Genomic DNA, 27,783 nt, shown 5'->3' on the forward strand with positions numbered 1-27,783 from the left:
TCTCTATAGGCCAGTGTGGCTGAACAGTCTTATTGCCATCTGTTCCATGCAAACTTCAATTGGTGGGAGAAATTCCTTACCAAATGCATTGAGTTGGAAAGTAAACTTTTTAATGTGGTTACATCGAATACTTCTGCGATTTGAACAGGAGCCAAGACCAACTTAAAATAAATATCACGAGTCCACCAGGAAAGTGGCCAGCGAGATACCAACTTCATCTAGCAGGTGCCCTGGATTCCATATTGCTCCACTAACATGGTTTTAAATAAATTATACCATTCAGCTGTTTAAGCTCGAAATCTATAACTCGGTTCACTTGACTCCAAGAGAAATAACAAGATTGCTTCCTTTTGCCAAAATTATTCTGGCCAATTCAGCCATTACCTTGCTCCATAGGCTGCTCCTCTTGTTCCTGAAGGAGATTCCAAGGCCTCTGTCGGTTTGGGCACCTTTTCCTTGTTCATTTGTTGCAGTATGGAATTCAATTCGCTAATGACATTCGCCTTTGCATCGGTCGCGGCGGGGACTTTTAGATCCGGCCCATCTCCCCATAGCTTGGAGGTTCTCTGCTGCGGAGATTTAAGAGTTTCGGGCGGGATGCCACCAGGCGGGGGAGGAGGTGCAGGCGGTGGCATGAACAAGCCGTCAATATTTTCTTCTATCAAAGCGTCTTTGTAAATTGCATTATTTTTGTTGATGATGGGCTTAACTTTTGGCTTTGGAGGGACTGGAGGCTTGTCAATGGTAAACATCTGCCCATCTGCATAGACTGTGCAAGTATCCAAGTTCTCTCCAGCTTCAGAAGACAAGGTGGAGATGCTGGAGACGGTGGAAATGGTGCTGGTCGTTTCCAAGTGATGGTCACTGTTGCTGCGACTGTCTACTTCCTCGATCCCTGAATCTACGACATTGTCAAAAGGCTCGCGTGGTGGGACAAAGCTCGGGGGCAAGGAATCCGAATTACCAACGGGCTTTTTACCATCGGAAGGAGCTGAAGACAAGTTGCTCGCCTCCCTGCTGTGCAATGGCAAAGTGGCGCAGGTGGCATTTTTGTTCTGCCTCAGCAGATCTGAGAGAGATGGAATGGCTGGCGGGTCCTCCGTGCTCTCAAAGCTATTGGCAAACTCCAGGGGCGGAGGTAAAGGTTCAGAAAATAGAAACTCTTCCTCCACGTCGATGGAGGCCAATGGAGGTGGTGGAATGCGGAATGGTAAAACGGTGGAATCATCGACTGAACTGACAGTTATGACGGTTTTGGCGGTTTCCTTAGACGCTGAAGTGCTCTCCGTAGCTTTCCGTTGCTCTGATGCCACGCTTGCTGGCGAGTTCTCCTCTTTACTTGCCACTTTCCCGCTTTCCTCAGGCTTGGCACCACCGTCCGAATGCACCATGAGCAATCCTGGCGTCTTCTGCTGTGAGGTATCTACGGCGTCATTCACCATGTTTTTCTTCTCATCGCTCTTCTTGCTCTCTTTACTCGTGTCTGCTGCGGGCTTTGCGTTGGTCTCTTTCCTCAGTGTTGCGGAAGATTGGCTCGGCTTGGTGGAGGCAGAGGCAGAAGTTGTGGTCTCCACGTTTGACCTCAGCTTGGTATCGATGTACAGCGGCTTGGAGAGTTCAGTTTTCCCAGAATCAGCTTTACTAGTGTTGTGCGAGGGCTGGTCTTTCAGTGTTCGATCTCTTGCAGCCATTACTAAGGCCAACGGAGTGTTTGAATCCAATATCTTACCAGTGACAGGATGGACGTAATTACTATTAGCATTGGGAATGTTTGATGCACTATAACCTTTTGTATTTCCAGCGTTACAATCAATATCTTCTTTTTTGGAAGCAATGTTTAATATCCTTGAGCTACTTGGCACTCTTTGATTACTGGATTCTGCGCTGCTGTAATTGGTGCTAGCTTTGGATGATGGAACCAGTAGGTGACCATATCGCTCTTCATTACTGAACATCCCTTCGTCAATGGACTTGGATTGCCTCAACCGCGAACTTGGTAGGAGGCCAACATCTTCGTCACCCATGTCAGTTGAGAGGAAGGCAGGGGAGTGGCGTTTAGCTTCCAGTCGCTTTTCCCTGTCCTTCACTGCCCCAGCGATCGCTGCTGCAAAAGGGTTGCAGAAGCCATCATCGGGCCTAAGGTGAACTTGGTGTTCTGAAGCCTGGGTGTCAATTTCCATGCTGCTCCCTTGGCTGCTTTTGCCACTGCTGCTGGTTGAAGGCTCTTTGACGATTATGGTGGGGATGGGAATGGAACAGGTTTTCTCCGGACTGTCTTCTACTTTCGACTGCTTCACCAGCTGACCTTTTCTTCTGGCTGGTTTGGCGGGAACGTACACGGCTTTATTCCCCGTGTTCCCGACGTCCGAGTATGGATTCTCCGGCATGTTGCTCCTCCTGTTTCGCATGGTCTGGTGGGACGAAGCATTCGGCTTGTACTGGTCTTCAGAATCCAAGGAATACTGCTGGGAATCTTGCCGGTAGTACATTGCTTTCTTCTGTCGATCTGTGACCATTGTTCCCGTGCTGTCCGGCCTGTTGGAATTGTGTGTTCTTAACCCGGAATTGTGATTGAAGCCAGGCCTTATTGTACCATAACTCCGAGGGGTGGACGGTTTGGGTGCATTATAAGGAGGTGAAGGAGGAGAAACTGACGGGGGAGGTGGGATGTCCTCAGCGGTGTCGGGCATTGACAAACTTCTGGTAAACTTTAGAAGAGGAGGAGCCAAGAACTGCTTCTCTTCTTCTAACATACCTGCACAGGAAAGAAAAACTCCAGGTTAAGATCGATTTGACAAATGAATACTTGCATTTCTTTCACATGGAATGGTCCAGGCAACTGAAAACAGACGGAGTGCTGGAGGAATACAGAGAAAGTAGGAAAGAACTCAAACAGGGTTTGGAAAGAACGTAAAAAGGTCACGAAATGTTCTTGGCAGACAGGATTAAGGAGAATCTTAAGGCATTTTATTCATAAGTTAGGAACAAAAGAGTTGTCAGGGAGGAATATATAAAAAAAAAACGGACCTCTCAGGGACAAAGGAGGTGAATTATGCTTAGATCCCAAGGGAATGGGGGAGATCCTAAATGAATACTTTGCATCAGTATTCACAAAGGAGAAGGATGTGTTGACTGGCAGTGTCTCAGAGGGAGGTGTTGACCCATTAGAAGGGAGGAAGTGTTAGGTTTTTTAGGGAACGTTAAAACTGACAAATCCCCAGGGCTTGATGGCATCTATCCTAGACTGCTCAGGGAGACAGGAGATGAAATTGCTGGGAATTGAACTGAATTCCTTTCAGAAAACAAGCCGCCAGATGTGTAAAATTGAAGATTTTCTGGGGGAAAAAAATCTAACGATTCCGCCCAAAAGCGATCTGTCCAACAGAAATCCGTACCGAGTATCTGGATGTGGAGATCAGCACCATTATCCTCCTATCCATTCATAAAAACCTATTGTTTTAACACACACACAGGGGAAGCAATGGCCTAGTGGTATTATCGCTAGACTGTTAATCCAGAAACTCAGCTAATGTTCTGGGGACCCAGGTTCAAATCCTGCTAATGGCAGATAGTGGAATTTGAATTCAATAAACAATATTTGGAATTAAGAATCAACTGATAACCATGAAACCATTGCCGATTATGGAAAAACTTAACTGGCTCATTAATGTTCTTTAGGGAAGGAAATCTGCTGTCCTTACCTGGTCTGGCCTACATGTGAACCCAAAGCCCCAGCAATGTGGTTGACTTTCAATTGCCCTCTGAATAAGGGCAACTCAGGATGGCCAATAAATGCTGGCCAGCCAGTGAAACCCATGTCTCACGAATGAATGAGAAATAATTGGGCTGTCACTCATTTTATTCATAGTCCTAAATGCAACGACAAAGGAGGTCTGTACACTGGTGGTTAGCACTGCTGCGTTATAGCACCAGAGATCTGAGTTCAATTTTCATTCTCCCAATGTCTGTGTGCGTTTCCTCTGGGTGCTCCAGTTTCCTCCCACAGTCCAAAGCTGTACAAGAGTGTATCAGGGGATTGGCAGGGCAAATACATACGATTTCAGGGATAAGACCTGGGAGGGATTGTGGTTGGTGCAGTCTAGATGGGCCAAATGGCCTCTTTCCACACACTGGGGATTCTATGATTTTAAGGTCAAAGAAAAGGCTCCAAATGGGTCTAAGTTGGACTGGTTGTAGTGATGGGACAGCACGGTGGCACAGGTGGTTAGCATGCTGCCTCTCAGCTCCAGGGAGCCGGGTTTGATTACCAGCTTGGATCACTGTGTGGAGGCTGCATGTTCTCCCCGTCTCTGCCTGGGTTTCCTTTGGGTGGGTCCAGTTTCCTCCCACAGTCGGTGCATTGACCCGAACAGGCACCGGAGCGTGGTGACCAGGGGATGTTCACAGTAACTTCATTGAAGGGTTAATGTAAGCCTACTTGTGACACTAATAAACAAAATAAGCTAACTTAAAAAACCTAAACGTTGCTGAAAAACACACGCCAAGACTCATAGCTGAGCAAACATGCAAAGTGAATCAGCAATCTTCCTTTTACTGGACAAGTGTAACTATTTTTGTAGAAATTGGTGGACCTGTAATGTGTTCTAGCAGCTGCCTTTGTGGGGGAGAAAGTCAGTGATAATGTGGAACAAATGTTCAATTTACTCAGGAAAAAAGTCTTCTCTCCGGTACTGTAAAGGAGGCTTAGCCCATTTATGCTTAATGGGTTACCAATTTCATTAAAATAGCAGAGGGGAGATTTGAATCGAAGCTATTGAACAGTCACACAATAACACTTGTCAACAGCAATTTCTCCCTCTGTCTGATGCTCAATTTGCAAAACAGAATGGGTACGCATTTCAAGACACAAAACAATCAGGCCACCAAGAACCTTTCATTAACTGGCTCTCAGAAATCATTCCTTTAAATTTTGTTGTAAAGATGTAAACATAAGTGTGTATTCGATGTGCAAGATTCAACACGGGGGGGGTCATTCATTGGCTGCTGGCATTCAGTCATAGCTGCTGTGAATTGCTGATATTTAGTCAAAACCAAGGGAAGGTGATGGTATTATTAAGACTTGTTAAGCCAGAAACTCAGCTAAGGCTCTGAGGACCTGGTTTCGAATCCCACCACAGCAGACGGTGAAATTTAAATTCTAAACAAAACAAAAAATCCGGAATTAAGAATCCACTGATGACCACGAAACCATTATCAGGGCGGCATGGTGGCCCAGTGGCTAGCACTGCTGCCTCGCAGGGATCCAGATTTGATTCCCGGCTTGGGTCGCTGTGTGGAGTTTGCATGTTCTCCCCATGTCTGTGTGGGTTTCCTCCCACAGTCCAAAGATGAGCACGTTAGGTGGACAGGCCACACTAATTTGCCCTGTGGTGTCACGGGGACCAGCTAGGGTAAATGCATGGGGCTGTGGGGATAGGGCCTGGGTGGGATTGTGGTCAATGCAGACTCGATGGGCTGAATGGCCTCCTTCCGCACTGTAGGATTCTGATTATCGGAACCAAATCGATTTGGTTCACTAATGTCCTTTAGGAGAGGAAATCTGCCGTCCTTACCCATATCTGGCTGACATGTGACTCCAAAGCCGAGCAATGTGCTTGACTTTCAACTGCTCTCCAAGGGATAGGGAACAAATGCTGGCCAGCCAGCAACAAATGAATTTTAAAAAACTGGGCTGATTTCCCAAACAGACTGAAAATTTATGCAAGGTGATTTAAAAAAAAACCACACGTCCTCATAACAGGCTTCCTCCTGGGGATTGTGGGTATGAAAAATTTTGTACAACTTTGCTTCACAAACTCACATGTGCATCATAAACAAATAAGCCGCAAGCAATTTTGCTCAGCTAGGTACAAACAGAAATACTGCCACGTTACCTATTGATTTCTGTCTACGCATGGTTCCTCGTGGTATTTCTAGATAGGGGCTGTTATGGCTCCCTGGGACTGTAGGAGGCATTACAGCAATGCCCTGCCGTTCATAGATTGACTAGAAATAAGAAAGTAAAAGGTTAGTTACCCAAATGTCACACAATTGTCACACATGCTCTGATTGAATGGCAGAGCAGGCTCATAGGGTCGATTTGCCTCCTTCTGCTCCCAATTCCTATGTTCCTACACGTGCCGTTATTTCTCTACATGGACCGCATGAGATGGTCCACTGCGGCCCACGGCTGCTACTGTACAGAGGCTCATCTTATTGACCAAAATAATCAGACTGGGAACCCCCAGCCCGGGCATGGGGGGGGCAAGGGCAGAGATGGGTGCAGAGGTGTAAGGAAATATTGTCTGTTGCCGACCTTCTCTGACACAAGTGCATTCTAAGAGACATTCCAGGGAAGATTTCCGTTTCTGTCCAGTAATTCCCAACAGACCCAGGTCAAGTCTCATTTCCTGCTGGGAATCACGTCGTGAGCTGGTCAGCAGCACCCCCACTGTCCCCCAGTATGTGGTTGAGGAATGGCTTGAGAGCAAACGGTGTAAGTGCGAGCATAAGAAATAGGAGCAGGAGTAGGCCATCTAGCCCTTCCAGCCTGCCCCGCCATTCAACAAGATCATGGCTGATCTCAAGTGGATCAGTTCCACTTTCCTGCTCTCTCCCCATAACCCTCAATTCCCCTGTCTATCAGAAACCTGTCTACCCGTGACTTAAATATATTTAGCGAGGCAGCCTCCACCACTTCAACGGGCAGAGAATTCCAGAGATTCACCACCCTTTGAGTGAAGAAGTTCCTCCTCAACTCTGATCTAACCATGCCCCCCCCCAACCATGCTGTGTCCTCTAGTCCTGCTGTCCTTTCTAAGCGGGAATTTCTCAGCAGGAGTACACACTTTCTAAGAGTGGAATGAGGCAGAGGTAATCGTGCAGATGTAGGTGGAGAAATTATTGAAGATGGTGCGCTGGCTATATTGGAAGAGACAGCAATGGTATCGTGAAGGAGCAGTACCACACAGCAGTCAACCTTGTCGGAGGCTGAGCTACAGGAGGACAAGGCGACATCCCAGAAGGGAAAAATAAATGTGAAAGGAAGAATACTGAACAAAACTGGTCTTGTATACCTTTCAATTTGATTTATTGTCACATGTATTAGTATACAGCAAAAAGTATTGTTTCTTGCAAGCTATACAGACAAGGCATACCAGTAGGTGAGAGTGCAGAATGTCGTATTACAGTCATAGCCAGGGTGTAGAGAAAGATCAATTTAGTGCGAGGTAGGTCCATTCAAAAGTCTGATAGCAGTGGGGAAGAGGTGGTTTTTGTGCGAGTAACTCAGATTTCTATCTTTTCCCCAACGGAAGGTGGCTGAAGAGAGTCTATCCGGGGTGCGTGATTATGCTGGCTACTGTTCTGAGGCAGTGGGAAGTGTAGACAGAGTTAATGAATGGGAGGCTTGTTTGCATGATGGATTGGGCTTCGTTCACGACTCTTGGTAGTTTCTTAAAATGGAACACCAGTAAAAATTGGGAAATAAGAATATTGGTCCAAACTGTTTTCTCCTATTGGGATGTTGTGATCACAGGACAGTGGCTGTAACCCGAGTGCTGATCATGCAGTGGGAAAGTAATGAACGTTCAGCTTCCAGAGATAAACGATCAAGAGTTAGGGTGGGAGGAGGCTATACAAGCAGCTAGAATTTCACGGAGGCAGCAGACTAAGTATGGGAAAGGATTCTTCCTCTGTTTTGCAGCCTGCAAATGTGGGAACAGGAGCAGGAAGGAACAGAGTCAGCTTCAGTAGTAGCCTAAATTTGAGAGGCAAATGAATTCTTAAGTTGCCATCATTGAAATCATGCGCTTAAACCCTTCATTATTGCTAGTCACTGCCTCTGCAGGTGATCATTCAGGCTCACATGCAATTATCTCTGGAAAGAAATAGTATTCGGCTGGATTCAGAAGACGGAAACATCAAAACTCGCAGGAGGAGTAGGCCATTTGACCCTTCGAGCCTGCTCCACCATTCATTTTGATCTTGACAAATTCAATATCCTGATCCCTCTCTTCCTCCCATATCCCTTGATCTCTTTAGCCCCAAGAGCTGTATCTAACTTCTTCTTGAAATCAGACAATGATTTGACCTCAACTACATTCTGTGGTAATGAATTCCACACATTCACCACCCTCGGGGTGAAGAAATCTCTCCTCACCTTGGTTCTAAAAGGTTTACCCCTTATCCTCAAACAATGACCCCCAGTTCTGGGCTCCCGCACCATTGGGAACATAAGATCCCAACGTAATTCTTCCCCGATAATCAAACCAAATTAACACTAGGAAAGAATCAAGTCTTCTCAAAAGGACAATCATTGCTCTTTTTAAAGAATACAATAAAGGTTTGCTGTTTAGAGGAAAGCAGAAGTAGCTTGTGATTAGACAGGGCACAGAAATGCTGTTGCTTTACAGAGGTTATGTTTGCTTGGCTGACTATGCCTAAACGCTCCTACTCTTGGATCAGAACTCCATTGCTGTTTGAGATTTGAAACTTCATGGCTGCCATCATTATGTTGAGGATTTCATTAACTGCTGGGCCCTTTTCTCATTGGACTCAGACTGACATTTGGACTGAGTGGGTTACCTTTTGGCAAAACAAATTCCACGAGACAAAACTACTTTGCCAAACATCTGTCAGGAACACCAAAGCCTTGCTACGCAAATTAAAAAACCGGTTTCGATTTCATATGCTGCCTTCAGAGTTGAGGCAGAACTACTTCTCTGAGGGTAATGAATCTCTGGAATTCTCTGCCCATTGAAGCGGTGGAGGCTACCTCGTTAAATACGTTTAAGTCACAGATAGATTTCTTATCAACAAGGGAATTAAGGGGAGCAGGCGGGTAAGCGGAGCTGAACCACTGTCAGATCAGCCACGATCTTATTGAATGGTGGGGCAGGCTCAAAGGGCTGGATGGCCTACTCCTGCTCCTATTTCTTAGGTTCAGATTTGCCGAAGCAAACTGCAGGAACTTTGAAGCAAATGTTTTGAAAGAATCACATTCTAAAAAAATCCTTGGATATGCAAAGGACAGCAAATCAGTGGCTGGAAAAAGGGATTAGGTTGTCTAACTCGTTCCCACAACCCCTTCCCCACCTGCCACCAATACAATGAGCCAAATGGCATCCCTGCACACCTTAAATTTCTAAAGGTTCTACTGAGTCTGTTTACTCACATTTGCATCTGAAGTGGGAGGGAAACATCTGCTCGAAGGACGCTGTTTGATGGTTGCAACTCTCGAGTCCGCAGTTACATTTTCTGCAGCCCTTGACTGTTTGGGATTTGACACGATTTCATCGAGTTTGTCTGCGGAACACAAGAGCACAGTTTGCTCCCAGCTCACGAGCGTTCGCCAAGGAAAACAGAGGAAACAACTCTACAAACGAGACACAAAACCGGGACAACACTTCCATGCACACGAGACCTTGCTGCATAGTTAAATTCAACGCAGTCAGAAAGACGCTACTGCACAAAATACATGCACTGTTAATTTGTGGATGCAGTGATTTTTGTTTTTACTTAGTGTGGTTTGAAAAGCAGTCCTCCTCTTCAAACCCTCTAAATGTGATGGATCAAGATCTATAGTAATGTAGAAATGAAAAGAAGGGTTTAGAAAACAAGAATACTCTGCATTCATTTAATCTTAGGCACAGTAAAAAAGGCAGCATCAAGTGAACTCCAAAAATATACTCGAGAACATTTTCAACCAAGTTGACCATTTTGTTTCGCTATTTCTCATCTCCCAAGCAACCTGGTCCCATGATCATTTAGTGGAACCTTGCTTTTTTTTTTATTAAAAATCACCAGAATTCAAACAAATAATTATTGGGTGAGTTACGACAATTGCTGAATGAATAAGGTTAATATTCATTGACCTTCACAACAGAAAGGAACACTTTGGGTGAAATATAGTATAGGCCATAAGCATGGAGCAGGTTGTCAGTATTATGATCTCGGTCGGGTCTAGTAGCATTTTATTTTAAACAATCTGAAGAACCATCTATTTACTAGAAGAATGAAGCCACAAAGCTCATGGTTTAAATAAAAAATTACTACACACAAATCAAAGAATGTGAACCATAATAATTACATTCCATTTTAAATAGTCTGTTATATTAAAGTTAATATAAATATGATAAACATGATTACTTGCAACGTAAATCTAACATCTCAACACCACTTCCCTTCTATACTTATTGGACCTGTGCTCCAAAACTCTCAATTCAGATACCTAAAAAAAACTTGGCAGAATAATTCTTTGGCCTGGATATTCTGTCGATGACTTCTGCATAAACTGGGTTTAAGGTTGTCCCTTCATATCATCTGCAACCATTCCAAGGTGCAAACTCCATGCTCAATAATAGACACCAAGGATGCCCAAGTATAGCCACCTTGAGTGAGAAATTTCCCAGTTCTAACAGTCTTCAACTATGGAGTTTTTATCTGAAATTCTCTCTCTCATCAGCTTACCTTTTCCAGAAATTCAACTCTCTGCTGGCAGAGTCCTTGAACCATCAAAAGTGTTTAAACTCTTTGTTAAAACTCAGAATTTTGATTAAATTTAGCCGAAAAAGATGTTTCCTTCAGTGCAGCTTGTTTGAAGCTCCCAACTAAACTGCTTAAATCAGGAATGACCCCAAGAAACTACTCTACCCCACAATTAACTTGATTTTTTTTTTGCTATTTTTCACTTCCCAGGCAACCTGGTCACGTGGTCATTTAGTGGAACCCAGCTTTATTTTTCAAAACTTACAGAATCAAAGGGACCAATACCCACATAAAATGTAGGGTATTTTTTTCCAGAAGCACATAGGCCAACTCAGCAGCAAGTCAAAAGTCCATTTTTCAATGCACCCAACCTCCATTCCATTGGAGTGCAAATGAGGAGAACGCAAACCTTTTTTCTGAGATTTATTTCCTCTTTTGACAAGCCTTTGCTTTGGTTTTAAATTAAAAATTTTGGCAACATTTTGGAAAATAAAAACTGACGTGGTAAAAAAGGTATCGGCTGTCACTTTGCTGCGATGCTGATACAGACTTTGATCTTTTCCTTAGTTTCAGGTAAAACTGAAGAGTTCATGAAGCAAGCTTAATACATAAGAACGTAAGAAATAGGAGCAGGAGTAGGCCATCTAGCCCTTCGAGCCTGCCCCGCCATTCAATAAGATCATGGCCGATCTGAAGTGGCTCAGTTCTACTTTCCCGCTTTCTCCCCATAACCCTTAATTCCCTTGTCTGTCAAAAACCTATCTACCCGTGACTTAAATATATTCAGCGAGGTAGCCTCCACCACTTCAATGGGCAGAGAATTCCAGAGATTCACCACCCTTTGAGTGAAGAAGTTCCTCCTCAACTCCGATCTAAACTGCGCCCCCCCGCCTTATCTTGAGGTTGTGCCCTCTAGTCCTGACTAGAGGAATAATACAATATACAGCAAGGTACAATTTTATAAATGTACATTAGCATTATACATTGACAACAAATAGAACAGCAGCCTGTGCTTCAATCATCACCCAGCCTAGACTGCTCCACCTTATTAGATTAATAGTGAGGTTATCTTCTGTTATCTACGCAACCCTCATGTCGATGCATTTTGAAGGTAGTTAAATGGAACAGAGAGCTGGAGTATTTTGTAAAACAATTTTCACACCAAATTAGAGTATAACCATTTTCACTGTACACCATGCAAATACAATTGTGTTACTTTGGCAAAAGATTTTGACGAAAGATCAGGAATATGGAATGTGGAAATCTAAATTATGATAGATTCACTGATTCAATTTGTTTCAGAGTATGTCATTTCAATGACAAATTATTTTGATTTATATATTTCTTGACATAGTCCAATATCTGCTGAGGTATGGAGGGATTGGGTTTGTAAACTGTAGTACCTAGACCCTGACCCGGTTCATGAATTTCAATCCTCAGCTTTGGCCAGGCTCTTTAGGCTGCTATAGCTGTTAATGTCTCTGTGAGGTCATCAGATTTCACTGGTAACACTACCCCAAAGGGCCGTCATATCTGCTGTTCCAAATGAATGTCACACACCTTCTGTTCTGTGCTATTGTACACAGGGTCTCTGAAAGTACTGCAGAGATGTTCGAAACCTCTAGCTTTATAACCAGGTACTGAAAAGTGTGCAGTTAAGTTTTAAACTGGAGGACAGGTGAAATATTATCCTTTGTCTATTGGTATGAAAACCTGGCTGAATGTCTGAAAACCATTGGACACAGGGTTATTTATATCTGAACGGGGAACGTAGCACGTTTGAGCACAAAGCTGAAACTGGGTGACAATGACGTCTTAGTAAAATAATACTTCCTGAACTGACAGCAAAATAAAAGCGTTGCATCCGATGAAAAGAGCTCAGTGGTAAGAGATAATTTAAGACTGTCGTAAAACCTGTTTTCCCTGAGAGAGAGAGAGAGAGAGAGAGAGAGAGAGAGAGAGAGAGAGAGAGAGAGAGAGAGAGAGAGAGAGAGAGAGAGAGAGAGAGAGAGAAGGGGCAAGAAGGAGGCATTTGAATACAAGGGGGAAAATTTTAAAATGAAGACACTGATGGGTCAACGGAAACCAGTGAGCACAAGGCTGACGGATGAAATTTAGTTACATTTGGTGCAATTTAGGAGACCGACAAGAGCATTGGACCAGCAAGCATTTAGCAGGCATAAGGAATACTTAAGAACATAAGAAATAGGAGCAGGAGTAGGCCATCTAGCCCTTCGAGCCTGCCCCACCATTCAATAAGATCATAGCTGATCTGAAGTGGCTCAGTTCCACTTTCCCGCTTTCTCCCCATAAACCCTTAATTCCCTTGCCTGCCAAAAACCTATCTACCCGTGACTTAAATATATTTAGTGAGGTAGCCTCCACCACTTCAACGGGCAGAGAATTCCAGAGATTCACCACCCTTTGAGTGAAGAAATTCCTCCTCAACTCCGTTCTAAACTGCCTCCCCCTTATCTTGAGGCTGTGCCCTCTAGTCCTGCTGTCCTTTCTAAGCGGGAAGGATCTCTCTACCTCTACCCTATCCATCCCCTTCATTATCTTATACATCTCTATAATATCCCCCCACTCATCCTTCTAAACTTTGGGGCGGTTTAGAACGGAGTTGAGGAGGAACTTCTTCACTCAAAGGGTGGTGAATCTCTGGAATTCTCTGCCCGTTGAAGTGGTGGAGGCTGCCTCGCTAAATATTTTTAAGACGCGGGTTGATGGGTTTTTGATAGGAGAGGGGATTAAGGGTTATGGGGAGAGGGCGGGAAAGTGGAACTGAGCAGCGACAGATCAGCCATGATCTTATTGAATGGCGGGGCAGGCTCGAAGGGCTGGATGGCCTACTCCTGCTCCTATTTCTTATGTTCTTATGTTCTTAAACTCCAACGAGTACAGACCCAGTCTATTCAGTCTCTCTTCATAGTCCAACCCCCTCATCTCTGGTACGTAAAGCGTCATAAGGCTCTCTGGCACCATGATCCCTGTTTTAATTCAGGGGATATTACAGTTTCACAAAAGAAAAGGCCACAAAAGACATCTTTGGGAGACTGTTCTTCATTTCACAGTATAGAATCTCAGAATCTCTATAGTGCGTAGGAGGCCATTTAGCCCATTGAGTCTTCACCTACTCTCTGACAGAGCAATCCACCCAGGCCCCATTCTCGTAACCCCACATATTTACCCTGCTACCCTCCCCCCAACCCACATATTTCTGGACACTAAGGTAGAACTTAGCATGGTCAATCCATCTAACCTGTATATCTTTGGACTGTGGGAGAAAATGAAGCACCTGGAGGAAACCCACACAGACACCGGGGAGAATGTGCAAACTCCACACAGGCAGTGACCCAAGGTGGAACTGAACTTGGGTCCCTGGCGCAGTAAGGGAGCAGTGCTAACCACCATGCTGCCCTGATGCGCATACATTAATAGGCAAAGGGGTACATTCCATCTGTTTCTAGGTTAAAACTTAACTGCACACTTTCCAGTACCCGGTTGTGAAACTATAGCTTTCAAACCTCTCTGCAGCAGTACTTTGAGGTCTTGTGCACAATATCAAACATCTCTTCTGTGTTATTCGGTTGGAGCAGCAGATGTATCAGCCCTTTGGGGCAATGTGACCAGTGAAATCTGACGACCTCAAGAGTCAAGGTCGGGAAAAGTTCTATATAAAATGAAACTTTTTTTAAACAGGTCAAGTTAGAACCAGCTGATTCTGTCAAATTGGATAAATAATTCCAACACCCAGCAGGATTATTTCAGCAGAATAATTTCATAAAACTGTATTAGCAATCATTGTGCAAATACATTGGGAATTTCATCAAGATTTTTGATTAGTCACAAATGTGCCTTAAAACAGGGATCTTGGTGCCAGAGAGCCTTATGACACTTTACATATTGAAAGCAGGATGCAACTTGCATCTACAGCTTTTGACTTGCAGTGTGCAAGTGAGCGTGCTGAGGTTATTAAAGCGAGTAAAGGACTGTTGCGGATGTTATTTGCACCCAGCTCCATTAAAAAAGGCAGAGTTCCAATAACCATGATTAAAGTGACATTGCCAAATGTGTTTCAATCCTCAACAGGAGTTTAGGGTGGTGTGTGTTTTCTTCTGCAGAGTAATGATGAGTTGCAAGCACCCAAACTCCTTAAACAAAATCCTCTGGATGCTAGAAATCCGAGATAAAAACCCAGTAATGTGGAACTACTCAGCAGGTCATGCAGCTTGTGTGGAGAGAGAAATTAAGTTTATGTCTTAGTGTCACAAGTAGGCTTACATTAGCATGGCAATGAAGTTACTGTGAAAATCCTCTAGCCGCCACATTCCGGCACCTGTTTGGGTACACCGAGGGAAAATTTAGCATGGCCAATGCACCCAACCAGCACGTCTTTTGGACTGTGGTAGGAAACCGGATCACCTAGAGGAAACCCACACAGACGTGGGGAGAACAGGCAGACTCCACAGACACAAGCCAGGAATTGAACCTGGATCCCTGGTGCTGTGAGGCAGCAGCGCTAACCGCTGTGCCACCGTGCTGCTCCCCATATAGGGTCAACATTTCAGTCCTGTATAGAAAATGGCAATCACAATACTGTTAAGGAATTTCACTTTGTCTATTTCAAGTTGCACTTCAATACAATCAAAACACAGTCAAATTAAATTCGTGACAAACTTGAAGTCTTTACCCAATACAATTCAGAGATTCTTCTGATTCCAGTTACTTACCGGTCCTCTTTTTCCGTAGAGTAGCTTGTAAAGTAAAAACAAATGCAAACAGCTTTTTAAATGATTTGAATTCTGCATAGAGGTTTAAGATCCTGACACTGAATTTTCTTTTTGCTGTTCAGCTTTATGTGAACATAGACACTGCCCAGAAACTTGCTCAGAGCTCCTCCCATGGCGCTGCACTGATTTCCCCAGATGTTTGGTGGTACCCTCAACAACGGGCACAGCTGCAGTGTCAGAAACAATTCCAGAAAGCTACAGGAGATGACAGGGAGCTTCTCCTGACCTCGACAGCCTACATTACGTAAAAAAAACTATCCTTTTCCACACTGTACTCTTCAGTTTACAACACCTCCAAGTTTTGTGTCATCTACTAACTTTGAACTTATCCCCTATATAGCAAGATCTAGATAATTAAATACGCATTGGCAAAAGCAAAGGCCCCAATACCAACCCCTGGAGAACCCTACTACAAACCTTCCTCCAGCCTGAAAAATGTCCATGGACCATTAGTCTCTGCTGCATTTTATTCTGTTACTTTCACATCCATGTTGCTGCTGTCTCTTTAAAATTTTTAAAGCTTATTCGTTAGTCACAAGTAGGCTCACATTAACACGGCGATGAAGTTACTGTGAAAATCCCTCATCACCATATCCTGGCGCTGTTTGGGTACACCGAGGGAGAATTTAGCACGGTCAATGCATCTAACCAGCACTTTTGGACAGTGGGAGGAAAGCAGACCACCGAGAGGAAACCCACGCAAACATGGGGAGAACGTGCAGACTCCACACAGACAGTGACCCAAGCCAGGAATTGAAGCCAGTGAAACCAAGGCTGCAAAACTGATTTCAATACTAATTATATCATTTAAATATCATTAGAGAGTCCCAGATGCCATCTTCATGGCTCAACTCAAACCTACCTGCTCACTGGCCGAGGCCCACACCAGGGAGGATCGCAGCTGGTCTCCATTGGCGGAGACCAGATGTGATTACCTCACCAGCTGGACTGGGTGCCACTGCAGCCGCTGGGCAGACAGGGGCAGGACTGGGCAGTGCCCCTTCCACTTTAGTCAAGCTGAGTGAGTGGTCATATGCACGGCAGATGTGAAGTTATCCACTTTGGTAGCAAAATCAGGAAGACAGATTATCCGAATGGCTAGAGATTGTGATAGGGGAATGTGCAATGAAACTTGGGTGTCCTCGTAAACCAGTCACGAAAGGTAAGCGTGCAGGTGGTCAAGGCAGCAAACAGTATGTTGGCCTTCATCGTGAGGGGATTCGAGTACAGGAGCAGGGATATATTAGTGCAAGTTATACAGGACCTTGGTGAGGCCACACCTGGAGTAATGTGCGCTGCTCTGGTTTCCATATCTGAGGAATATGTTCTTGCTCTTGGGGGAATGCAGTGAAGGTTTACCAACCTCATTCCTGAGATGGCAGGACTGATGTATGAGGAGAGGTTGAGTCAGTTAGGATTATATTTGCTGGGGTTCAGAAGAATTGGGAAGGGGTTGTTGGGGATCTCATAAACGCCTATTAAACTCTTAACAGGACAAGATAGGGTAGATGCAAGAAAGGTGTTCCTGATAGTGGGGGTGTCCAGAACCAGGGGTCATAGGGTACGAAGTAAACCTTTAGGACTGAGGTGAGGAGAAATTTCTTCACCTGGAGAGTGGTTAGCCTGTGGAATGAGCCAACACAAAAGCAGTTGAGGCCAAAATATTGTATGTTTTAAAGGAGTTCGATATAGCTATTGGGAAAAAGGGGATCAAAGGATATGGGAGGAAGGTGGGATCTGGCTCAGAGTTGGATGATCAACCATGATCACAATGAATGGTGGAGCAGGCTCAGAGGGCCGAATGGTCTACTCCTGCTCTTATTTTCTATGCTTCTAAGATAAAGACATTAACAAAGGATTCTAAGCTCAAAAGGCCAAGAGCATCACAGGACCACACTAACATGCAGCATGGTGGCAGAGTGGTTAGCATTGCTGCCTTACAGCTCCAGGGACCTGGGTTCAATTCCAGCCTAAGGTGACACTGGTGTTTGCACATTCTCCCCATGTCTGTGTGGGTTTCCTCTGGGCGCTTCAGTTTCCTCCCACAGTCTAAAGGTTAGTTTGATTGGCTATGTTCAATTGGCCCTTCAATATCAGGGAGACTAACAGGGTAAATACACGGGGATAAGGGCTGGGTGGGATTGTTGTCAATGCAGGTTCGATGGTGTGAATGGGCTCCTGCACTGTAAGGATTCTAACATCACTTGCAAAAATACAGTGGCGTTGTGGTTGTTGTTGGATACTCAGACTAAAAGTCTGGGCGAATCACCCCAAGTTCAGGTCCCATCATGACAGCTAGGGAATTTAAATTTACCAAAATAAATCTGAAATAAAAAGCTAGATACATAATGAAACTGGCAATAGAACGCCAACCTTGCCAGTGAATTGAAGACTCAATTTTAAAGCCAAGTCTCTGGTATATGGGTAATTTGACAACACAGCGACTTGTCAAATGGCTTATTTCACAAAATCATAGAATCCCTATTGTGCAGGAGGCCAGTCTATTGAGCCTGCACTGACCATAATCCCATACAGCCCTATTCCCATATATCCACATATTTACTTTGCTCATCCCCTAACACTAGGTCAATTTAATATGGCCAGTCACCTAACACACACACACACACACACACACACACACAATGTGGGAGGAAACCGGATCACCTGGAGCAAACCCACGCAGACACAGGGAGAATGTGCAAACTCCACACAGTGACCCGAGGCTAGAATTGAACCCAGGTCCCTGGCGCTGTGAGGCAGCAGTGCTAACCACTCTGCCGCACATAACTAAAGCGATTTGATTGAGAGACTATACTGGAGACAAATGACAAGCATGAAGTCCACTGAAGAACTGCAGTGATTAAAGCCAGCAAGAGTTGGGTAATCGTAGGCAAACACAGTGGGTATTTCATTACTTTGCATTTTAGATCCAACATATTAACTAAGTCTGCATTAACACGTTGTATCTGTAGTGTGAGCGTTAATTGCTGCCAGGGCTGAACTAATTTAATATCCTTTAGTACACAGATTGGCATTAACAGGCATGGAGCTCAATGACAAAAGCAATACAACGAAGCAATCTGCATAATGTTTCTCTTCCAGCTAAAACTGACGCTACAGGAATCTATAATGGGCATTGTTAAGGCAGTGGAGAAAGTTGGCATGCATCCAACAGATAGAAAAGGAGACATTTGAAAAGGGTGGCTCAGCTGGTTCAATCTGAGTGGAGGTCTCAGTAAGTGGTACCTTATTGGAGGAGGCGGCGTTTGAGTTACAGAAGATGGCAGGAAGATCCAAGGCCATAGCAGAATCTGTGAAGTGCTCACGGTGTTTCTACCTGGCAGGGCAAAGTCTATAATCAGGCCGGGAACAAGGCTAGCTCATTGCAAAGGGGGTGTGCTGACACCAGTGACTGTGGTTTGCCCAGGCTAGGGTAAAGGGTAAGTAATAAGATTAAACCTGATGCAACTTTTCAAAGACGTTTTGATCTTTCGGCGAAGGTGAAGTGTTAGATCAAGCCTGAAAAGGAGTGCAATGCCTCATCCTGCCAGCTTGGATCTTGTAAGATTGAGCCCAAGACGGGCTTGTCAGCTTGGATCTGGTTTGTCCCTCACGTGGGCACCATGATTGGCTTTGCTTTAAATTGGCTTTTTTGATTAAAGTAACACAAGGTACCAAAAAATGTGTTCCGACTGCCAGTGTGCAAGGCAGTTCAGCCTCATCAAGCAACAATGTACACGGAAGCTATAATTCACCAAGAAATTGGGTAAATTATGCCATGACCTGGAACTGAAGCCAATACCACAGAGTAGCGATAGAGCCACACTGACATGACTGACCAAAGCAGCAAAAGTAATTGGAAAGGCTTTACTCCAAGGGAATTTGATGGGGTGGACATCCTCTCGTACAGAAGTTAAGTACTTTCAGGAATTTGGCACCAGAGTGCTTTTCTGGGTCAGTTTCCATTCCCTGCATGGGTGGGAGAGGAATTTCCAAGTGATTTTGACCATCAAATTGGCCTGAGGTTCAAGCCTGGTTTTCCACCTCTTCAGAGGGAATGCATATGGTTTCTGGTGGAAAGGGGAACGTTCCCTGCCCAGTTGAGGCTACCTCATTGAATGTTTTAAAGGCAAGGATAGATACAGTTTTGAACAGTAAAGGAGTTAAGGGCTATGGTGAGTGGGTGGGTAAGTGGAGGTGAGTCCACAAAAAGATCAGCCATAGTCTTACTGAATGGCAGAGCAGGCTCGAGAGGCCTAGTCGTGCCCCTAGTTCTATGTTCTTATATTCAATACAAAGTATATAGACTTAGTGTGGGATGGGCTGGACAGATCAGAGTGTTCTTGTGTCATTGGTCACATGTTCATCTGACCCCTGAGAGCAAATAAAGCAACAAAGAAAAAGTACAGCACAGGAACAGGAGTTATAGCCTTCGGCCCTCCAAGCCTGCACGATCATGATGTCCCAACTAAACTAAAAAAAAACTTCTGCCCTTACTTGGTCCATATCCCTTTATTCCCTCCCTATTCGTGTATTCATCCAGGTGCCTCTTAAATGTTGCTAATCTGCCTGCTTCCACCATATCCTCTGGCAGCACGTTTCAGATGCCCATCGCTCTCTGCGTGAAAAATTCCCCTTGCACATCTCCCTTAAACTTTCCTCCTCTCACCTTGAACCTGTGCCTCTTTGTTATTGACACTTCCACCCTGGGAAAAAGCCTCTGACCACCCACCCTGTCTATGCCTCAATTTTGCAGACCTCTATCAGGTCTCCTCTCAGCCTCCACTGAATGGCGTGAGACTTGATAAGGGCCATGCAGGTTGTCGTTTACAAATCTGATTTAACATACTAGAGAATACAATTGAACATCAACACCAGTTGCAGCAACAGGAAAGATTTGGCAAGATGTCGCATTCCGAGGTTACAGGGCGCTATTGCCCCTAATCACTTGCAGTTCGTGACTAATCTTGGAGACAGTTAGGATGCAGATAACATGCGTCAAGAGTAGCTCGATAAAGCAAATAAAGAGAGTAAATGACATTCCAAGTACTCCAGGGGTATGAGAAACTAAACATCTAGCAGTAATCCATTGTAATTACTCATCGTGTAACGCGACTGCACATTTCTACAATGGGTAACCTACTTTCAGTACATGCAAACAAAAATTGATGCTATTGAAATCAGTGTCACTCAAAAAACAAAATAACTCACAGCATTTGTGTGAGCAATTTGTAATTTCTTCCTGAACTTAAGCTACATGGCTTTCTCTATCTAATGCATCACCTCTTACACGAGTTTCAACATAGAATGCTTTCGGTCTGTGTCTGGTGATCATACAATGCAAATGCAAACCAGTAATCAAATAACAATTCCTTGTAAAGAATAAAATTATTAGCACAGTGCATGGCTATTCACATAGGGCATGGTGAAAATATAAAAATCATTCAGGATTACTCTGCAGAATACTGCAGCGAAAGGAGACGCAGCCTATGTTTACTGTATAAAAATTTACCTGCCAAATAAGATGGCACCAAAAATCATGTTTGGCATACAACTTGACCCCCTCCCTTTTCTGCTAAGGAATTCTATATCCACATACAAATCAAATGCCAGCTGATAGTGGTTAGCACTGCTGCCACGTAATGCCAGGGTCCCGGGTTCAATTCCTAGCTTGGGTCACTCTGGAGTACCCAGGGGAAACCCACGCAGACATGGGGAGAACGTGCAAACTCCACACAGTGGCCCAAGCCGGGAATCAAACCCGGGTCCCTGGTGCTGAGAGGCAGCAGTGCTAACCAGCGTGCTGCCCTGTGGGATATGTTCAGTTCCTGTACAACTAATGAGATCAAGAGGCGTCTGCAAAGAAATGATATCCAAATTTCAGACAGGGAAGTTGAACATCCTTAGGTCAACCTGTGAATGTTCATTTCAACAAGCCAAGGATCTTAATGGTGCCAATGGGAGTTAGTGGATGGCTGATTGCAAAAAAACCTTCAGAAAGAGGGGAAATTTGCATGCAACCCACTCGATATCTTGTGTGGTTGTGTCATTAAATCATAGTATGTTATTAATTCACAAACTGTCATTAGATAGATCAGAAAATGTAGATTATCCATAGCAACATAGAAAATAGGAACAGGAGTAGGCCATTCTGCCCTTCCGCCCTTCCGCCATCCAGTATCATGGCTAACTGTTGATTATCCAACTCAAGAGTCTGAACTTGCCCCCTCCCCGCCCTTCCTCCAATATCCTCTGATTCCTTTCTTCCCAATTCAGTGATTGGAGAAGATGATGCTTTAAGGGGATGTAGAATTCCAACAGTGCAAGAGGTCATTCGGCCCATTGAATCTGCACTGACCACGATTCCACCTGGGCCCTATTCCTGTAACCCCATATGTTTACCCCGCTAGTCCTCCTGACACTAGGGTCAATGCAGCATGGCCTATCTGCCTAACCTGCACATCTTTGGACTGTGGGAGGAAACTGGAACACCACGTAGACACGGGAGAATGTACAAACTCCGTGCAGACAATGACCCGAGGCCGGAATTGAACTTGTGTTCCTGGCACTGAGAGACAGCTGTGCAATGCACTGTGCTGCCCAATTATCTGAAATTCAGATGATTCTGAAATTCAAAGTGCCAAATGTGATTGGTGGTGAGATCCTTGCGATAAAGCCATAGCCAAAGTGACTCAACAAATTTGACAAACTCAGTGTTGAATACCAAAGACAATGATTTTGATGTTTTTTGTTTAAAATGAACATTTCAACATGCAGTGAAAGGTATGCCTGTAGAAGTATTTTATTCAATAAAAAGTGTCACATTTGTTTAATTTGAATTACAAGATGTTTCCTTCCCCTCCCCTATATTTAAGGGGAGTGACTGCTGAGAGCAACACCACTGGTTCACATTTTAATACCGCAGGTATCACTCAACCCGTTTTATTTTTATCATTGTTTTAATTTAATTATTGTTTTTATGTTTTATTTTTTACTAGGGCAGCATGGTGACACAATGATTAGCTCTGCTATCTCACAGCACCAGGGATCCAGGTTCAATTCCTGGCTTGGGTCACTGTCCGGGTGGAGTTTGCACATTGTCCCAGTGTCTTCGTGGGTTTCTTCTGGGTGCTCCAGTTTCCTCCCACAGTCCAAAGATGTGCAGGTTAGGCTGATTGGCCATGCTAAATTGCCCCTTAGTGTCAGGGGGACTAGTTAGGGTAAATGTATGGTGTTATGGGGAGCTGGGTGGGATTGCAGTCAGTGCAGACTTGGACTGACTGGCTTCCTTTTGCACTGTAGGATTCTAACGATTTTAGAAAAGGATTTTGAGAGGCTACAAAAGTCACTTCTTATGCTCTGATCTTGGGTAAAAGCTACTGCCGAAGGACACTTCTGCAGCTGCTCTCAAAGACTAAAGTAGACAAGCCATTGTGAGAAGGTACACTTCTGATTACCTCTAATGTTTGATCACATACTTAACCAAGCACCGACAATAACACATTTGTTTAAAAGCAAAATACTGCAGATGCTAGAAAGCTGAAATAAAAGCAGAAAACGCTGAAAAAAAAACCCCAGAGGTCTGGCGGTGTCTGTGGAGACAGGAACAGGGTTAACATTGTGTCCAAATGACTCTTACAGAGCTCAAGAGGGAGAAGTATGAGGGGCTATTGACTGTACGAGGGGATGGGACAGTTGGAGCAGGTAGTCAGTGATAGATGGGAGGTAGGAGAGTTTACAACCAAGATGGGTAGGCAATGTTAATGGCAGTGTAAAGGGCTACAGAAGGTGCTTGTAGTATTAATGCCTTAAGTCAAAGTATCTCAATGTGCTTCATAGGAGTTTCAAGCAAACCATGACACCAAGGAAATACTAGGACATATGACAAAGCTTAGTTAACAAAGTAGTTTTACAAAGCATCTTAAAAGAAGAAAGCTGAGATGCAGCATCAGTGTGTTCAGGGATGGAACTGCAAAGCTCGGAGCCCAAGGTCAGCCAAAGGTAATGCCAAGGATTGATTAAAATTTGGGATGCTCAAGGAGATGAGAATTAGAGAAACACAGATTTCTGAGGGTTGTGGGACTGGAGAAAATGAGAGATGGGGAGGGGTGAGGACATAGACACCTAAAACATGAGTGAGATGTTTAATTGGAAGCCAATGTAGATCGCAAGTGTGAAGTGCAGACTTTGGAAGCCTGGTCCTAAGTCTTGAAGAAAAAAAGGCAGAGACGAGAGTTTTGGCTGCAGATGCGTTGAGGCAGGGCTATAGGGAGACTGTTAGAAATCGATGGCCATTTAGTCAAGAGGTGGGAATTTCTGGCTGCGCTCATCCCAAAAACAAAAAATCCCGCCCAAGGTCAATGGACCTTTTTGTGGTCCACCCCTTGCCTGCTACAATTCCCAAGATGGGTGAAAAGGGAACATTTACCCCAAGACCTCATCCTTGCATCAAATATGAGAATGGATTTGCAATCAATCTTGCAATAAGTGCAGCTCCAACAACAATCAGGAAGCTCGACACCATCCAGGACTAAGCAGCCTGCTTGATTGTCCCTTGACCACCGACGAAAATTGGCAGCAGCGTGGACCAATTACAAGATGCATTGCAGAAGTTCACAAAGATCCTTAGGGAGCACCTTCCAAACCCATGATCTATTGTTTAAAAAGGACAAGAGCAGCTGATAGATGGGGCACCACCACTTGGAGTTTCCCCTCCAAGCCACTCACCATTTAATCGCTGTTCCTCGACTGTCACTGGGTTAAAATCCTGGAACTCCCACCCTAACTGCACAAATGGATGTTCCTACACCACAGAGTGTTTCAAGAGGGCAGCTCACCACCACCTTCTGAAGGGCAATCAGGAACAGAGAACAAACACTGGCCTAGTCAGCCACAAACATATCCCGTAAATTAACAAAAACAGTTGCTATGGAGAGATGGAGCTGGTGACGAGGGACTGGAGTTTGTGTTGGGAAAAGAAGATGGTGACTGGGATTTTCCAGCCCTTCCCACTGGTGGGTTCATCCGCTCCCATTGAAGGCGACCCCTTTGCGGTGGGTTAAGAACATAAGAAATAGGAGCAGGAGTAGGCCATCTGGCCCTTCGAGCCTGCCCCGCCATTCAATAAGATCATGGCTGATCTGTCGTGTCTCAGTTCCACATTCCCGCCCTCTCCCCATAACCCTTAATCCCCCCCTCTTATCAAAAACCCATCAACCTGCGTCTTAAAAATGTTTAGCGAGGTAGCCTCCACCACTTCAACGGGCAGAGAATTCCAGAGATTCACCACCCTTTGAGTGAAGAAGTTCCTCCTCAACTCCGTTCTAAACTGCTCCCCCCTTCATCTTGAGGCTGTGCCCCCTAGTCCTACTATCCTTTCTGAGCAGGAAGAGTCTCTCCACCTCTATCCTATCCATCCCATTCATCATCTTATACGTCTCAACGAGATCTCCCCTCATTCTTCTAAACTCTAACGAGTACAAGCCTAGTTTATTCAGCCTCTCCTCATAGCACAACCCCCTCAACTCCGGCATCAGCCTAGTAAACCTCCTCTGCACTCCCTCCAAGGCCAAAATATCCTTGCATAAGTACGGCGCCCAAAACTGCACACAGTACTCCAGCTGCGGCCTCACCAATGCCCTATACAGCCGCAGCAAGACCTCCCTACTTTTATATTCAATCCCCCTCGCTATGAAGGCCAGCATCCCATTCGCCTTCCTGACCACCTGCTGCACCTGCAAGCTGGGTTTTTGCGACTCGTGCACAAGGACCCCGAGGTCCCTCTGCACCGTCGCCTGCTGCAAGATGCCTTGGACATTGGGAGGATCAGAAGATCCGGGCCTGGAAGAAGTGAAGTGCTGGAAAATCCAGCTCAATGGCTTTGGTCTTCCCAACGTTTAAGAGCAGAAAGTTTCTGCTCATCGCGTGCCAGACTCCGGATAAGCAGTTGGGCTGTTTGGAAAAACAAAGTACCAAGAAATATTTTTGATGCTGACATTAGAAAAATAGTTTCTAAAAGATTGTCCAATTGTGTTCATTTATGACTGATTTTACATTTGAGCAGAATGATGAGGGGAAGAAAACTCAGAATATATTTGGATCATTGACCTTTGCCCCACAGTGCGTCAAGGTCCTTGACGACAGATGGAATTTGGTCATGGCTTTTATCCAGCAGAGGCCCCAGAACCAATAACAGCATATTTTCCCTCGGTGTTCTGAATCTAACAGCACAGATATAGGCCATCAGGTCAATCGTGTCTGTACCAGCTCTGTGAAACAACCATCCAATACACCCTCGACCCTGCCCTTTCCCCACGCCTACCGAAATTCTTCTTTTCCTAACATGCATCATTAAAATCTATTATTGACTCTGTTCCACCACTGGGCGGGATTTTACGGTTTCAAAATCGGGAGAGACCCGGAATTCCTGCCCGAGGTCAATGGAAATTTCTGTTGTCGAACTCTTGCCCGTGCCAATTCCATGGCGGGCGAGATGGTAGAGTCATAGAATCATAGAACCCTACAGTGCAGAAAGAGGCCCTTCGGTCCACCGAGTCTGCACCGAACACAATCCCACCCAGGCCCTACCCCCATATCCCTACATATTTTACCCACTAATCCCTCTAGCCCACACATCCCTAGACACTGAGGGGCAATTTCTTAGCACGACCAATCAACCTAACCCACACATCTTTGGACTGTGGGAGGAAAACCGGAGTACCCGGAGGAAACCCATGCATACACAAGGAGAATGTGCAAACTCCACACAGTGACCTGAGCCAGGAATCGAACCCAGGACCCTGGAGCTGTGAAGCAGCAGTGCTAACCACTGTGCTACTGTGCCACCCAAGTTCTGACCATTATTCCTGTCTGAACAACACTCAGAAAAAGAAGCATTCTAAACTCTCCATTCGTTCTGTTGGCTCATTAAGTTCCATAAACATACGTCTCCAAGTTACTGATTCACTAGCCAGTGTGAATAGAATTTCCCCTTTATCACACCCAAAATGTCTGAAATTATCTGAATTCTTTTAAGCTTCTTTGATCTATTCTCACTATTCTCCTTTCATGTTTTTACACATCTCCTAACATTAGGGGCAACACAATGGCACAGTGGTTAGCACTGCTGCCTTACAGCCAGGTTTGATTCCCGGCTTGGATCACTATGTCCAGTTTGCACATTCTCCCCATGTCTGCAGAGGTTTTCCTTCAGGTACTCCCGTTTTCCACCCACAGTCTAAAAGATGCGCTGATTAGGTGCATTGGCTATGCTAAATTCTCCCTTAGTGTTCCCAAACAGGTGCCAGAGTGTGGTGACTAGGGGATTTTCACAGTAACTTCATTGCAGTGTTATAGTAAGCAGTAAAATTAAAGTATTCCTGCCATCAACCTAGTAACTCTTTATTGCACCTCCTGACTTCGATATCCTTTCTAACTAAGGGCACCCCAAACTGGCCATTATAATTGGACCAATAATAATTAACATGCTTTTAACACATCTTTATTGTTGTGCTTGAGGCAAGACTTAGAAAATCTAAGATCTCATTTCAAAACAAAAATGCTTTTATCATCCATTTGAGCGATCTCTGGGACACAGATCACTAACTCCACTGCAGCAGCAGATAGCTTTGTGGCCAAATGGACCACTTGAGATGGCAAAGCACACTGGGATAATTGGCCAAGTCCAGAAACAGACAGGCTGCAGCTCAGACAACCAAATACTCAGGAGCTAGGCCAACTCAAAGAGGAGGCAGAGAGTGGGGGTCAATGGGTGCTATTCGGATTGGCAGATGGTGACTAGTGGAGTGCCCCAGGGGTCGGAGCTGGGGCCTCAGGTATTTACCATTTATATAGATGATCTGGAGGAGGGAACCGAGTGTCGGGTGTCGAAATTTGCTGATGACACCAAGATTGGAGGAAAGGCAAATTGTGTGGAGGGTGTGGAGAGTCTACAGAAGGATCTAGATAGGCTGGGCGAATGGGCCAGGAAATGGCAAATGGAATTTAACGTTGGCAAGTGCGAGGTGGTCCACTTTGGTAGGAATAATGGTAGGAAGGATTATCACTTACGTGGCGAAAAACTGCAGCAGGCGACGGTGCAGAGGGACCTCGGGGTCCTTGTGTATGAGTCGCAAAAACCCAGCTTGCAGGTGCAGCAGGTGGTCAGGAAGGCGAATGGGATGCTGGCCTTCATAGCGAGGGGGATTGAATATAAAAGTAGGGAGGTCTTGCTGCGGCTGTATAGGGCATTGGTGAGGCCGCAGCTGGAGTACTGTGTGCAGTTTTGGGCGCCGTACTTACGCAAGGATATTTTGGCCTTGGAGGGAGTGCAGAGGAGGTTTACTAGGCTGATGCCGGAGTTGAGGGGGTTGAGTTATGAGGAGAGGCTGAATAAACTGGGCTTGTACTCGTTAGAGTTTAGAAGAATGAGGGGAGATCTCGTTGAGACGTATAAGATGATGAATGGGATGGATAGGATAGAGGTGGAGAGACTCTTCCCGCT

General features: G+C 44.9%; 1 protein-coding gene across 2 annotated transcripts in view; it reads right to left on the reverse strand.

The window, feature by feature from the left end:
* shank2b (SH3 and multiple ankyrin repeat domains 2b) overlaps nt 1-27,783 on the reverse strand; it is a 919,901-nt gene that overhangs the window by 20,381 nt on the left and 871,737 nt on the right. Inside the window, exons 20-23 of one of the 2 annotated variants that reach the window (XM_080189951.1) lie at nt 9,520-9,579; nt 9,176-9,306; nt 5,895-6,006; nt 385-2,755 (exon numbers count right to left, since the gene is read on the reverse strand). In XM_080189951.1, coding sequence (XP_080046077.1) covers nt 385-2,755; nt 5,895-6,006; nt 9,176-9,306; nt 9,520-9,579 — 2,674 coding nt within the window. The remainder of the gene's footprint in view (nt 1-384; nt 2,756-5,894; nt 6,007-9,175; nt 9,307-9,519; nt 9,580-27,783) is intronic. The other variant, XM_080189952.1, reaches the window with a different exon arrangement.

The sequence above is a fragment of the Carcharhinus amblyrhynchos genome, chromosome 6 (genome assembly GCF_965287045.1).
Source record: "Carcharhinus amblyrhynchos chromosome 6, sCarAmb.v2.hapA, whole genome shotgun sequence".
Classification (NCBI taxonomy): Eukaryota; Metazoa; Chordata; class Chondrichthyes; order Carcharhiniformes; family Carcharhinidae; genus Carcharhinus; species Carcharhinus amblyrhynchos.